This window comes from Oncorhynchus keta, chromosome 4, assembly GCF_023373465.1.
Source record: "Oncorhynchus keta strain PuntledgeMale-10-30-2019 chromosome 4, Oket_V2, whole genome shotgun sequence".
NCBI classification, from domain to species: domain Eukaryota; kingdom Metazoa; phylum Chordata; class Actinopteri; order Salmoniformes; family Salmonidae; genus Oncorhynchus; species Oncorhynchus keta.
In genome coordinates, this window is record NC_068424.1 from 19,126,069 (window position 1) to 19,137,846 (window position 11,778).

The 11,778-nt window shown below is 45.6% G+C and overlaps 1 protein-coding gene across 2 annotated transcripts in view; it reads right to left on the minus strand.

The window, feature by feature from the left end:
* LOC118370384 (LIM zinc-binding domain-containing Nebulette-like) overlaps positions 1-11,778 on the minus strand; it is a 50,778-nt gene extending 39,000 nt beyond the window's left edge. Inside the window, exons 1-2 of one of the 2 annotated variants that reach the window (XM_052503539.1) lie at positions 11,694-11,778; positions 5,179-5,273 (exon numbers count right to left, since the gene is read on the minus strand). In XM_052503539.1, the coding sequence (XP_052359499.1) occupies positions 5,179-5,273; positions 11,694-11,750 (152 nt within the window). In that variant the 5' untranslated portion in view covers positions 11,751-11,778. The other variant, XM_052503533.1, reaches the window with a different exon arrangement.

The window sequence follows — 11,778 nt, forward strand, 5'->3', positions numbered from 1 at the left end:
CTGGAGAATCCAAAAGTCTTCCTGTTTTCTCTTATGATACAGCACATAGACACAGAGGTGGGAAAAGTTTCCATTAATGCAACTTTGTAGATTCTGTCCTGAGACTCCGGAAGAGAGGGAGGTCAAAGGCTAAGTAGCATTCCTTTCCCCAAAATGTTGAAAGAGAAACAGAGAGCAACATAGAAAGGGTGAGAGAAAGCAAAAGAGTGAGCATGAGAGTGAGAGAGAGCAATAAAGAGAGAGATGAGCACTGCACCAATGTGTAAATGAAGGTAGCACAGGACTGAAAATTAATTGCACTAAATAACACACAGAATCCTAAGAGGGTTGAGCATGTTGATGTTGGGAAGGCCTGAATCCCAGCACAATGCTGACAATGTGCTTTTCTAATCCTTCCTCAATTTTCTCTTTCATCTTCCCACTGTAAAAAGACGGGGCAATTGAGGAAGGAGAGAGAGAGAGAGAGAGCGAGAGAGAGAGAGAGAGAGAGAGAGAGAGAGAGAGAGAGAGAGAGAGAGAGAGAGAGAGAGAGAGAGTCCCAAGAACATTGATTATTGTAAGAACCTTTGAGGAACTGACCCAAGGTTTGGAACCCGTGGGGGTGGGCTTAATTAAAAGAATGCACCACCCCAACACATTAAGGAACACCTTCCTATCAGGGATACTGAATATCACTTAAGGAATTTGGGAAATTCCACATAGGGAATATAGTCAGAACACTAAGGGCTTCTATAGGCTATGGAGAGGTGTAGTATCATAATGAAATAGGTGGCCTATTCTACAAGTCTATTAGCCAGTGAGAGGAAATGGTTTTATGGCCCTAAGGGGTCAGAGGTCATTTTCACCCAAAGGAGCCATTAATTAAATGCTATTGGGTGTGTGACAAGGGTAGGACAGAGTGTAGAGGCTGTGTTTCGGTAGGCTTTCCTGTATACATTTATAATGCAGTCTTTTCTTGGGGATTACTCTAAACAAATGTGTTGAAGCAGCATGCAACAGACAAACAAGATATTTGCTGAAAACATTTTTTTGGCATTTCTACTGTGTGTGTGCGTGTGCTGATAATACAGCAAAATAGATCGTGTCTATGCTTTATATATTGTTCAAATGAAGGCTACATTGAAACCCAATCAATAACAACATAAGGACAGCAGATTAAATATACTTTAAAATGCTGTTGTTGAAATGCTGGAGGTGTTCCTCGTCAACATACTGCACTATACTTCCACACTAGCATCAGACCCTTGAACGGACCCACACTTGTTCAGGTAAGAGGGTTTACACACACCCCTTCCCTGCAGATCTGAACAAGAGCTCGGTAGAGGTAACCAAGAACATGAGCTGTGGTTTATGTAAGGGATAATCAACGAGGGGCTATGTGTTCTATGGAAAATAATGAACTACGTGGAAGGTCGGTTCCACAACGCGCTAGCGGAGTTGAAGGCGTGTTCCACAACGCGCTAGCGGAGTTGAAGGAGTGTTCCACAACGCGTTAGCGGAGTTGAAGGAGTGTTCCACAACGCGCTAGCGGAGTTGAAGGAGTGTTCCACAACGCGTTAGCGGAGTTGAAGGAGTGTTCCACAACGCGTTAGCGGAGTTGAAGGCGTGTTCCACAACGCGTTAGCGGAGTTGAAGGCGTGTTCCACAACGCGTTAGCGGAGTTGAAGGAGTGTTCCACAACGCGTTAGCGGAGTTGAAGGAGTGTTCCACAACGCGCTAGCGGAGTTGAAGGAGTGTTCCACAACGCGTTAGCGGAGTTGAAGGCGTGTTCCACAATGCGCTAGCGGAGTTGAAGTCGTGTTCCACAACGCGTTAGCGGAGTTGAAGTCGTGTTCCACAACGCGTTAGCGGAGTTGAAGGCGTGTTCCACAACGCGCTAGCGGAGTTGAAGTCGTGTTCCACAACGCGCTAGCGGAGTGGACGTCGTGTTCCACAACGCGTTAGCGGAGTTGAAGGCGTGTTCCACAACGCGTTAGCGGAGTTGAAGGCGTGTTCCACAACGCGTTAGCAGAGTTGAAGGAGTGTTCCACAACGCGTTAGCGGAGTTGAAGGCGTGTTCCACAACGCGTTAGCGGAGTTGAAGGAGTGTTCCACAACGCGTTAGCGGAGTTGAAGGCGTGTTCCACAACGCGCTAGCGGAGTTGAAGGAGTGTTCCACAACGCGTTAGCGGAGTTGAAGGCGTGTTCCACAACGCGCTAGCGGAGTTGAAGGAGTGTTCCACAACGCGTTAGCGGAGTTGAAGGAGTGTTCCACAACGCGTTAGCGGAGTTGAAGGAGTGTTCCACAACGCGTTAGCGGAGTTGAAGGAGTGTTCCACAACGCGCTAGCGGAGTTGAAGGAGTGTTCCACAACGCGTTAGCGGAGTTGAAGGCGTGTTCCACAACGCGTTAGCGGAGTTGAAGGAGTGTTCCACAATGCGTTAGCGGAGTTGAAGGCGTGTTCCACAACGCGCTAGCGGAGTTGAAGTCGTGTTCCACAACGCGTTAGCGGAGTTGAAGGAGTGTTCCACAACGCGTTAGCGGAGTTGAAGGAGTGTTCCACAACGCGTTAGCGGAGTTGAAGGCGTGTTCCACAACGCGCTAGCGGAGTTGAAGTCGTGTTCCACAACGCGTTAGCGGAGTTGAAGTCGTGTTCCACAACGCGTTAGCGGAGTTGAAGGCGTGTTCCACAACGCGCTAGCGGAGTTGAAGTCGTGTTCCACAACGCGCTAGCGGAGTGGAAGTCGTGTTCCACAACGCGTTAGCGGAGTTGAAGGCGTGTTCCACAACGCGTTAGCGGAGTTGAAGGCGTGTTCCACAACGCGTTAGCAGAGTTGAAGGAGTGTTCCACAACGCGTTAGCGGAGTTGAAGGCGTGTTCCACAACGCGTTAGCGGAGTTGAAGGAGTGTTCCACAACGCGTTAGCGGAGTTGAAGGCGTGTTCCACAACGCGCTAGCGGAGTTGAAGGAGTGTTCCACAACGCGTTAGCGGAGTTGAAGGCGTGTTCCACAACGCGCTAGCGGAGTTGAAGGAGTGTTCCACAACGCGTTAGCGGAGTTGAAGGAGTGTTCCACAACGCGTTAGCGGAGTTGAAGGAGTGTTCCACAACGCGTTAGCGGAGTTGAAGGAGTGTTCCACAACGCGCTAGCGGAGTTGAAGGAGTGTTCCACAACGCGTTAGCGGAGTTGAAGGCGTGTTCCACAACGCGTTAGCGGAGTTGAAGGAGTGTTCCACAACGCGTTAGCGGAGTTGAAGGCGTGTTCCACAACGCGCTAGCGGAGTTGAAGTCGTGTTCCACAACGCGTTAGCGGAGTTGAAGGCGTGTTCCACAACGCGCTAGCGGAGTTGAAGGCGTGTTGCACAACATGCTAGCGGAGTTGAAGGAGTGTTCCACAACGCGCTAGCGGAGTGGAAGTCGTGTTCCACAACGCGCTAGCGGAGTTGAAGGCGTGTTCCACAACGCGCTAGCGGAGTTGAAGGCGTGTTCCACAACGCGTTAGCGGAGTTGAAGGCGTGTTCCACAACGCGCTAGCGGAGTTGAAGGCGTGTTCCACAACGCGCTAGCGGAGTTGAAGGCGTGTTCCACAACGCGTTAGCGGAGTTGAAGGCGTGTTCCACAACGCGCTAGCGGAGTTGAAGGCGTGTTCCACAACGCGCTAGCGGAGTTGAAGGCGGGATCCACAACGCCCGGAAAGCGTGTTCCATAACTAGCGGAGTGGAAGGCGTGTTCCACAACGCGCTAGCGGAGTTGAAGGCGGGATCCACAACGCCCGGAAAGCGTGTTCCATAACTAGCGGAGTGGAAGGCGTGTTCCACAACGTGCTAGCGGAGTTGAAGGCGGGATCCACAACGCCCGGAAAGCGTGTTCCATAACTAGCGGAGTGGAAGGCGGGTTCCACAACGCGCTAGCAGAGTGGAAGGCGTGTTCCACAACGCACTAACGGAGAGGAACTGACTTTCAATGGAGTTGCATTATTTTCTAGAGAACGCATAGAGCCCCGATTGATTATCTCTGTTATAAACCACAGCTCATGTGCTTGGTTACCTCTAACGAGTTCTTGTTCACCACACAAACAGTTCTTGCTTGCTATTATGAAAATAACAAAACTTTTTTAAATTCGACTTTTGCTTTCAAAAGCAGCTCAAATAAAACGTTTAAAAAGGAACTATAGCCATAAAATTCTACCATGCAAATACACTGTGTGTTATAGGGAAATAATGATCGCTCTAGAATGCCTTTCAAGCCAATCAGAAAAGAGTATTCAACAATACCACGGTATAAATAGAACGAATAATGTATTATGTCCTGTGCTCTTAAATGTAAATGACAGTAATTGCACTTCTGTAAGTGTGTGTGTGTGTGTGTGTGTGTGTGTGTGTGTGTGTGTGTGTGTGTGTGTGTGTGTGTGTGTGTGTGTGTGTGTGTGTGTGTGTGTGTGTGTGTGTGTGTGTGTGTGTGTGTGTGTGTGTGTGTGTGTGTACACGCATGTACGTGCATGCGTCCGTCCACGTGAATTAATCTTCTGTGCGCTACTGCAAGAGCCTCTAATAAGCTAAGGGACGTTTATCTGAGAAGTAAAGAGAAACGCAAAGCAGAAAACCAGGCAAAAGCGTTGGCCCTCCATCTGCTTTCATGCTGGGGGACAGAAATAGACTTGTTGTGCTCTCTTATAGAAGGCCCTACTTGCCATGTTGCTCTATGGATCAGGCCAGTCTCCAGCCTATACTTCAGATTTCTCATCTGAAAGCTTTGCCAGACACATCTGGATGTTATGAGTGTGTTTCAGATGTAACAAGCCTGACATTACTAGTAGATTAACCAGGCTTTGGAGACGAGGACAGACATGGGCCTCTCCTGTACTCTAACACTGTCTTGTCAGGAAATTCTCATCTGGACTCAACTCCCTTTTTCTATGTTCATGTGGAACTGGTGGGAATCGAACCTGGGTCTCGCGCACACCAGCCCAACAACATTAGACCAAGAAGATATCCTCATGGCCAAGAGCGAAATAGTATCAGGCAGGTCCACCTTATCACAAGAGCGGGATTGGAAATCACCTCCACTATAAATGCATTGCCCATTAATGCCCACTGCTCATACCCTACTTCTGCCACTTCATCAACAAAACTGTTTGAGACCACTGACTTAAGCCCTAAAACCAAAGCGTATAAATAACTGAAGCAACAAATGTACTCACGCATTGCAGTAGGGCTTCTTATCGTAGCCTTTGTAGTTCTTCATGTTCAGGGTCATCTTACACACCTCGCAGTGGAAGCATCCTTTATGCCAATTCTGGAAAGGAAAACACAAATTATATTTCAATTAAGTTTGGCCTTCTGCTGGTGCTCAAATTTGAGAATTGTGAATGAATAAGTGCCTTCATTAGTTGAAAGGCATCCGAGACATAACTAATATTCCAGAGTTCTATGACCACAACCAAGAGAAGTGATTCTAAACAATTAAGTGAAAAAGAAAATAAGAAAGGTTTCTGAATTCAACAAAGGTTACCGTATCAAAACAAATCAAATGTGCCGAATACAACAGGTGTGAAACGCTTACTTACAAGCCCTTAACAATTATTTTTCTTAACTGCATTGTTTGTTAAGTTTTTAAAAAGTTAAACAGAATTTTTTTTTTTTAAAAGAATTAAAGAGCAGCAGTAAAATAACAGTAGCGAGGATATTTACAGGGGGTACCGCTACAGAGTCAATGTGCAGGGCACAGGTTAGTCAAGGTAATTGAGGTAATATGTACATGTAGGTTGAGGTAAAGTAACTATGCATAGATAATAAACAGAGAAGCAGCAGCATAAAAGAAGGTGTGTGTGGAGGGGACAATGCAAATAGTCCGGGTAGACAATTGATTAGCTGTTCTGGAGTCTTATGGCTTGGGGGTAAAAGCTGTTAAGAAGCCTTTTGTAATTCGACTTGGTGCTCCGGTACCGCTTGTCGTGCGGTAGCAGAGAGAACAGTCTATGACTTGGGAGGCTGGAGTCTTTGACAATTTTTAGGGCCTTCCTCTGACACCGCCTGGTAGAGAGGAAGCTTGGCCCCAGTGATGAAATTGGCCATACACATTACCCTCTGTAGTGCCTTGCGGGCCAGAGGCCGAGCAGTTGCCGGACCAGGCAGTGATAAAACCAGTCAGGATGCTCTCGGTGCAGCTGTAGAACCTTTTGAGGATCTGAGGACACATGCCAAATATTTTCAATCTCCTGAGGGGGAATAGGCTTTGTCGTGCCCTCTTCACGACTGTCTTGGTGTGTTTGGACCATGATAGTTTGTTGGACACCAAGGAACCTGAAGCTCTCAATCTGCTCCACTACAGCCCCGTCGATGAGAATGGGGGCGTGCTTGGTCCTCCTTTCCCTGTAGCCCACAATCATTACCTTTGTCTTGATCACGTTGAGGGAGAGGTTGTTATCCTGGCACTACATGGCCAGGTCTCTGACCTCCTCCCTACAGGTTGTCTCATCGTTGTCGGATGATCAGGGCTACTGTTGAGTCGTCAGCAAACTTAATGAAGGTGTTGTTGTCGTTCCTGGCCATGCAGTCATGGGTGAACAGGGAGTACAGAAGGGGGCTGAGCACGCACCCCTGATGGGCCCCCGTGTTGAGGATCGGCATGGCAGATGTGTTGTTACCTACTCTTACCCCCTGGGGGGTGGCCTGTCAGGAAGTCCAGGATGCAGTTGCAGAGGGAGGTGTTTAGTCCCAGGTTCCTTAGCTTAGTGATGAGCTTTGAGGGCACTATGGTGTTGAAAGCTGAGCTATAGTCAATTAATAGCATTCTCACGTAGGTGTTCCTTTTGTCCTGGTGGGAAAGGGCAGTGTGGAGTGCAATAGAGATTGCATCATCTGTGGATCTTTTGGGGCGGTATGTAAATTGGATGGGGTCTAGGGTTTCTGGTAAAAAAGGTTTTGATGTGAGCCATGGCCAGCCTTTCAAAGCACTTCATGTCTACATATGTGAGTGCTACGGGTCAGTAGTCATTTAGGCAGGTTACCTTAGTGTTCTTGGGCACAGGGACTATGGTGGTCTGCTTGAAACATGTTGGTATTACAGACTCAGTCAGGGACAGATTGAAAATGTCAGTGAAGGCACTTGCCAGTTGGTCAGTGCATAGTGCATGCTTGGAGTACATGTCCTGGTAATTCGTCTGGCCCTGCGACCTTGTGAATGTTGACCTGTTTAAAGGACTTACTCACATCGGCTACGGAGAGCATGATCATACAGTTGTCCGGAACAGCTGATGCTCTCATGCATGCTTCAGTCTTGCTTGTTTTGAAGTGAGTGTAGAAGTAATTTAGATTTTCTGGTAGGCTTGAGTCACTGGGCAGCTCGCGGCTGTGCTTCATTTGTAGTCTGTAATAGTTTGCAAGCCCTGCCACATCCAACGAGCATCAGAAACGGTGTATTACAATTCAATCTCAGTCCTGTATTGTCACTTTGCCTGTTTGATGGTTCGTCGGAAGGCATAGAGAGTCCTGCTCCTTGAAAGTGGCAACGCTACCCTTAAGCTCAATGCAGATGTTGCCTTTAAACCATGGCTTCGGGTTGGGGTATGTACGTATGGTCACTGTGGAGACCACGTAATTGATACACTTATTGATGAAGCCAGTGACTGATGTGGTGTACTCCTCAATGCCATCGGAAGAATCCCAGAACATATTCCAGTCTGTGCTAGCAAAACAGTCCTGTAGCTTAGCATCTGCATCATCTGACCACCTCCGTATTGAGCGAGTCACTAGTGCTTCCTGTTTTAGTTTTTGCTTGTAAGCAGGAATCAGAGCTTTGTACGCAACTCTGTGTGTGAAGTAAAGGTGGTCTAGAGAGTTTTCCCCCCTCTGCTTGCACATTTAACATGCTCTTAGAAATGAGAGAAAACCGATTTAAGTTCCCTGCATTAAAGTCCCCGACCACTAGGAGCGCCACCTCTGAATGAGCATTTTCTGTTTTCTTATGGCCTTATACAGCTCATTGAGTGCGGTCTTAGCGCCAGCACCGGTTTGTGGTTGTAAATAGACAGCTACAAAAATATTGAAGAAAACTCTTGATAAATAGTGTGGTCTACTGCTGATGATGAGATACTTTACCTCAGGCAAGCAAAAGCTCGAGACTTCGTTAATATTAGATTTCATGCACAAGCTGTTGTTTACAAATATACACAGATAATCTTGCAGATGCAGCAAAAACCCCGCAAGTTTTATGCTATCCATGTCATCGTTCAGCCATGACTCTGTGAAACATAACATATTACAGTTTTTAATGTCTCGTTGGTAGGAAATTCGTAATCGCAGCTCGTCCATTTTGTTATTTAATGATTGTAGGTTGGCAAATAGGACTGATGGTAGAGGCAGATTACCCACTTGCTGTCAGATCCTTACAAGGCACCCCGACCTACAGTTGAAGTCGGACGTTTAGATACAGTTAGGTTGGAGTCATTAAAGCTTGTTTTTCAATCACTCCACAAATGTATGGTTAACAAACTATAGTTTGGGCAAGTCGGTTAGGACATCTACTTTGTGCAAAACACAAGTAATTTTTCCATTGTTTACAGACAGATTATCTCACTTATACTCACTTGTATCACAATTCCAGTGGGTCAGAAGTTTATATACACTATGTTGACTGTGCCTTTAAACAGCTTGGAACAGTCCAGAAAATGATGTCATGGCTTTAGAAGATTCTGACAGGCTAATTGACATAATTTGAGTCAATAGGAGGTGTACCTGTGGATGTATTTCAAGGCCTACCTTCAAACTCAGTGCCTCTTTGCTTGACATCATGGGAAACTCAAAAGAAATCAGCCCAAGACCTCAGAAAAAAAAGTATAGACCTCCACAGGTTTGGTCATCCTTGGGAGCAATTTCCAAACGCCTGAAGGTACCACGTTCAACTGTACAAACAATAGTACGCAAGTATAAGCAACATGGGACCACGCGCCGTCATACCGCTCAGGAAGGAGAAACGTTCTGTCTCCTAGAGATGAACATACTTTGGTGAGAAAAGTGCAAATCAATCCCAGAGCAACAGCAAAGGACCTTGTGAAGATGCTGGAGGAAACAGGTACAAAAGTATCTATATCCACAGTAAAGTGAGTCCTATATCGACATAACTTGAAAGGCCACTCAGCAAGGAAGAAGACACTGCTTCAAAACTGCCATAAAAAAGACAGAATACGGATTGCAACTGCACATGGGGACAAAGATCGTACTTTTTGGAGAAATGTCCTCTGGTCTGATGAAACAAAAATATAACTGCTTGGCCATAATAACCATCGTTATGTTTGGAGGAAAAAGAGGGACGCTTATATGTTTGGAGGAAAAAGGGGGACGCTTACAAGCTGAAGAACACCAACCCAACCGTGATGCACGGGGGTGGCAGCATCATGTTGTGGGGATGCTTTGCTGCAGGAGGGACTGGTGCACTTCACAAAATAGATGGCATCGCGAGGCAGGAAAATTATGTGGATATATTGAAGCAAAATCTCAAGACATCAGTCAGGAAGTTAAAGCTTGGTCGCAAATGGGTCTTCCAAATGTACAATGACCACAAACATACTTCCAAAGTTGTGGCAAAATGGCTTAAGGAAAACAAAGTCAAGGTATTGGAGTGGCCATCGCAAAGCCCTGACCTCAAACCTATAGAATATTTGTGGGCAGAACTGAAAAAGGGTGTGCGAGCCAGGAGGCCTACAAACCTGACTCGGTTACACTAGCTCTGTCAGGAGGAATGGGACAAAATTCCCCCAATTTATTGTGGGAAGCTTGTGGAAGGCTACCCGAAATGTTTGACCCAAGTTAAACAATTTAAAGGCAATGCTACCAAATACTAATTGAGGTTATGTAAACTTCTGACCCACTGGGAATGTGATGAAATAAATAAAAGCTGAAGTAAATCATTCTCTCTACTATTATTCTGACATTTCACATTCTTAAAATAAAGTGGTGATCCTAACTGACCTAAAACAGGGAATTTTTACTAGGATTAAATGTCAGGGATTGTGAAAAACTGAGTTTAAATGTAATTGGCTAAGGTGTATGTAACCTTCCGACTTCAACTGTATGTCACCGATATATCTCTCTTCTTCATGAGAATGATTTGGGTGTCTGAACTAAATCCTTTGCGTCCGACTAGTTAAAGAAAAAATCTTCATCCAGTCCGACTCGTTAAAGAAAAAAATATTAATCCACTACGAGGTGAGTAATCACTGTTCTGATATCCAGAAGCTATTTTCGGTCATAAGAGACGGTGGCAGAAACATTACGTACAAAATAAGAAAAAAAACACACAATAGCAGAATTGGTTAGGCACCCGTAAAACGGCAGCCATCTCCTCCGGGAACTGAGGTAATTGCTGATTCCAAATTGAGCAAATAATTTAACTAAGAATATGCCTCTATATGTGGCAGGTGTCAGAGCTGTACAATAGGCCATGCATTTGGTTGCAGATACGCCTGTGCTACAACTGTCCACTGGCGTTTTGGCCACAGATTTGCTTGGATAGGTGACCGAAAGTAGTCAATGTCCGTGATGTGTTCCGTTTGATTGCATGTGCATGATGTGATGTAATGTGTGATGTCCTTAGAAAGTGGGCCACATTGATACCATATGGCCATAAAGCAGGACCAGGGTTTGTGGTTTAGATAATGGGTAGGCCTGCAGGGTTACGCAGGACCCAGGGCTGAGTGGTCAAGATAAAGGCTATACCGTTGGTTTAGCAGACATAAGATGCTCACTTCTAAGTTACCTTTTTACAATTAACCTGTAGTAGTAGCAGTGATTGTAGCCTAGTATAGACCTAGGTCTGATTTAGACAGCAATAATATTAAACGATCATGAACTAGTATTATTATATTCCACCATAAATCAGCATTCATATTTTGATCTAGTGAAAAGAAAAGATCACACTCAAGAACATTTCACAGTCATTCCATATTGAGCAAATCTGAATAGTCTATGTCCTTCAGGGGATAAAGGCTAAACTTGCAGGCTATTCCGTCCCCTTGTCATGTCAATATGATTCATAGGCCTAAACTCATAGCAACTTTTTTTTCTATCTATAACCTATCATAAGCTAAAAGGGTTGTTTGGCTTTCCCCATAGGAGAACCCCTTGAAGAACCCAAAATGGTTATTCAATTGGGAAAGCCAAAGAACCCTGTTGGAACGATTTTTTCTTAGAGTGTATGCTACAATAGATAGGCTACTATAATACACCTATAAACTTTGGCATAATCTGGTCTTGTGTGTAGCAGTGCACTCACTCTTTTGTGACATTAGGCTATGTGGCCAAAGATAAGTTTGAATCGAAGTATAAAAATCTACCAACAGACTCCTGAAATACAGCGCAGTCAATTCTGATTAGACAACTGCCTAAAATTGTGATCTGACCTTATCAAGGCAGTTGACTTTCTCTGTCGGATAGACAATTTTCCCACAGCGCGCGCACGGCGGGTTCATTTTCAAATATGCGTCTTTATTCCACACGACAATAAATCCAATATATTCGTGCGCAATAGTGGTTCAAAACCTGGCAACAGCTCTGTATCATATCCCGAGGTCAAGTCGGTAAAAATAAAGTAGCGCGTCTCTCTCTGAGTGGTGTGTCTCGCAAGTACGTTCGTACAGTCACTATGCTGTCCTGAGTGGATGCCGCATTAAAATTGCACAGACGTAAACTGTGGCTGCTTGTGTGACACAGCACCTACCACGATCCAAGCTGTTTGATTCAGCAACGAGACGACAGCGCCAAGCCAGGACCACATGATGTTCGTGCATTCGTAAAGAGAGAGA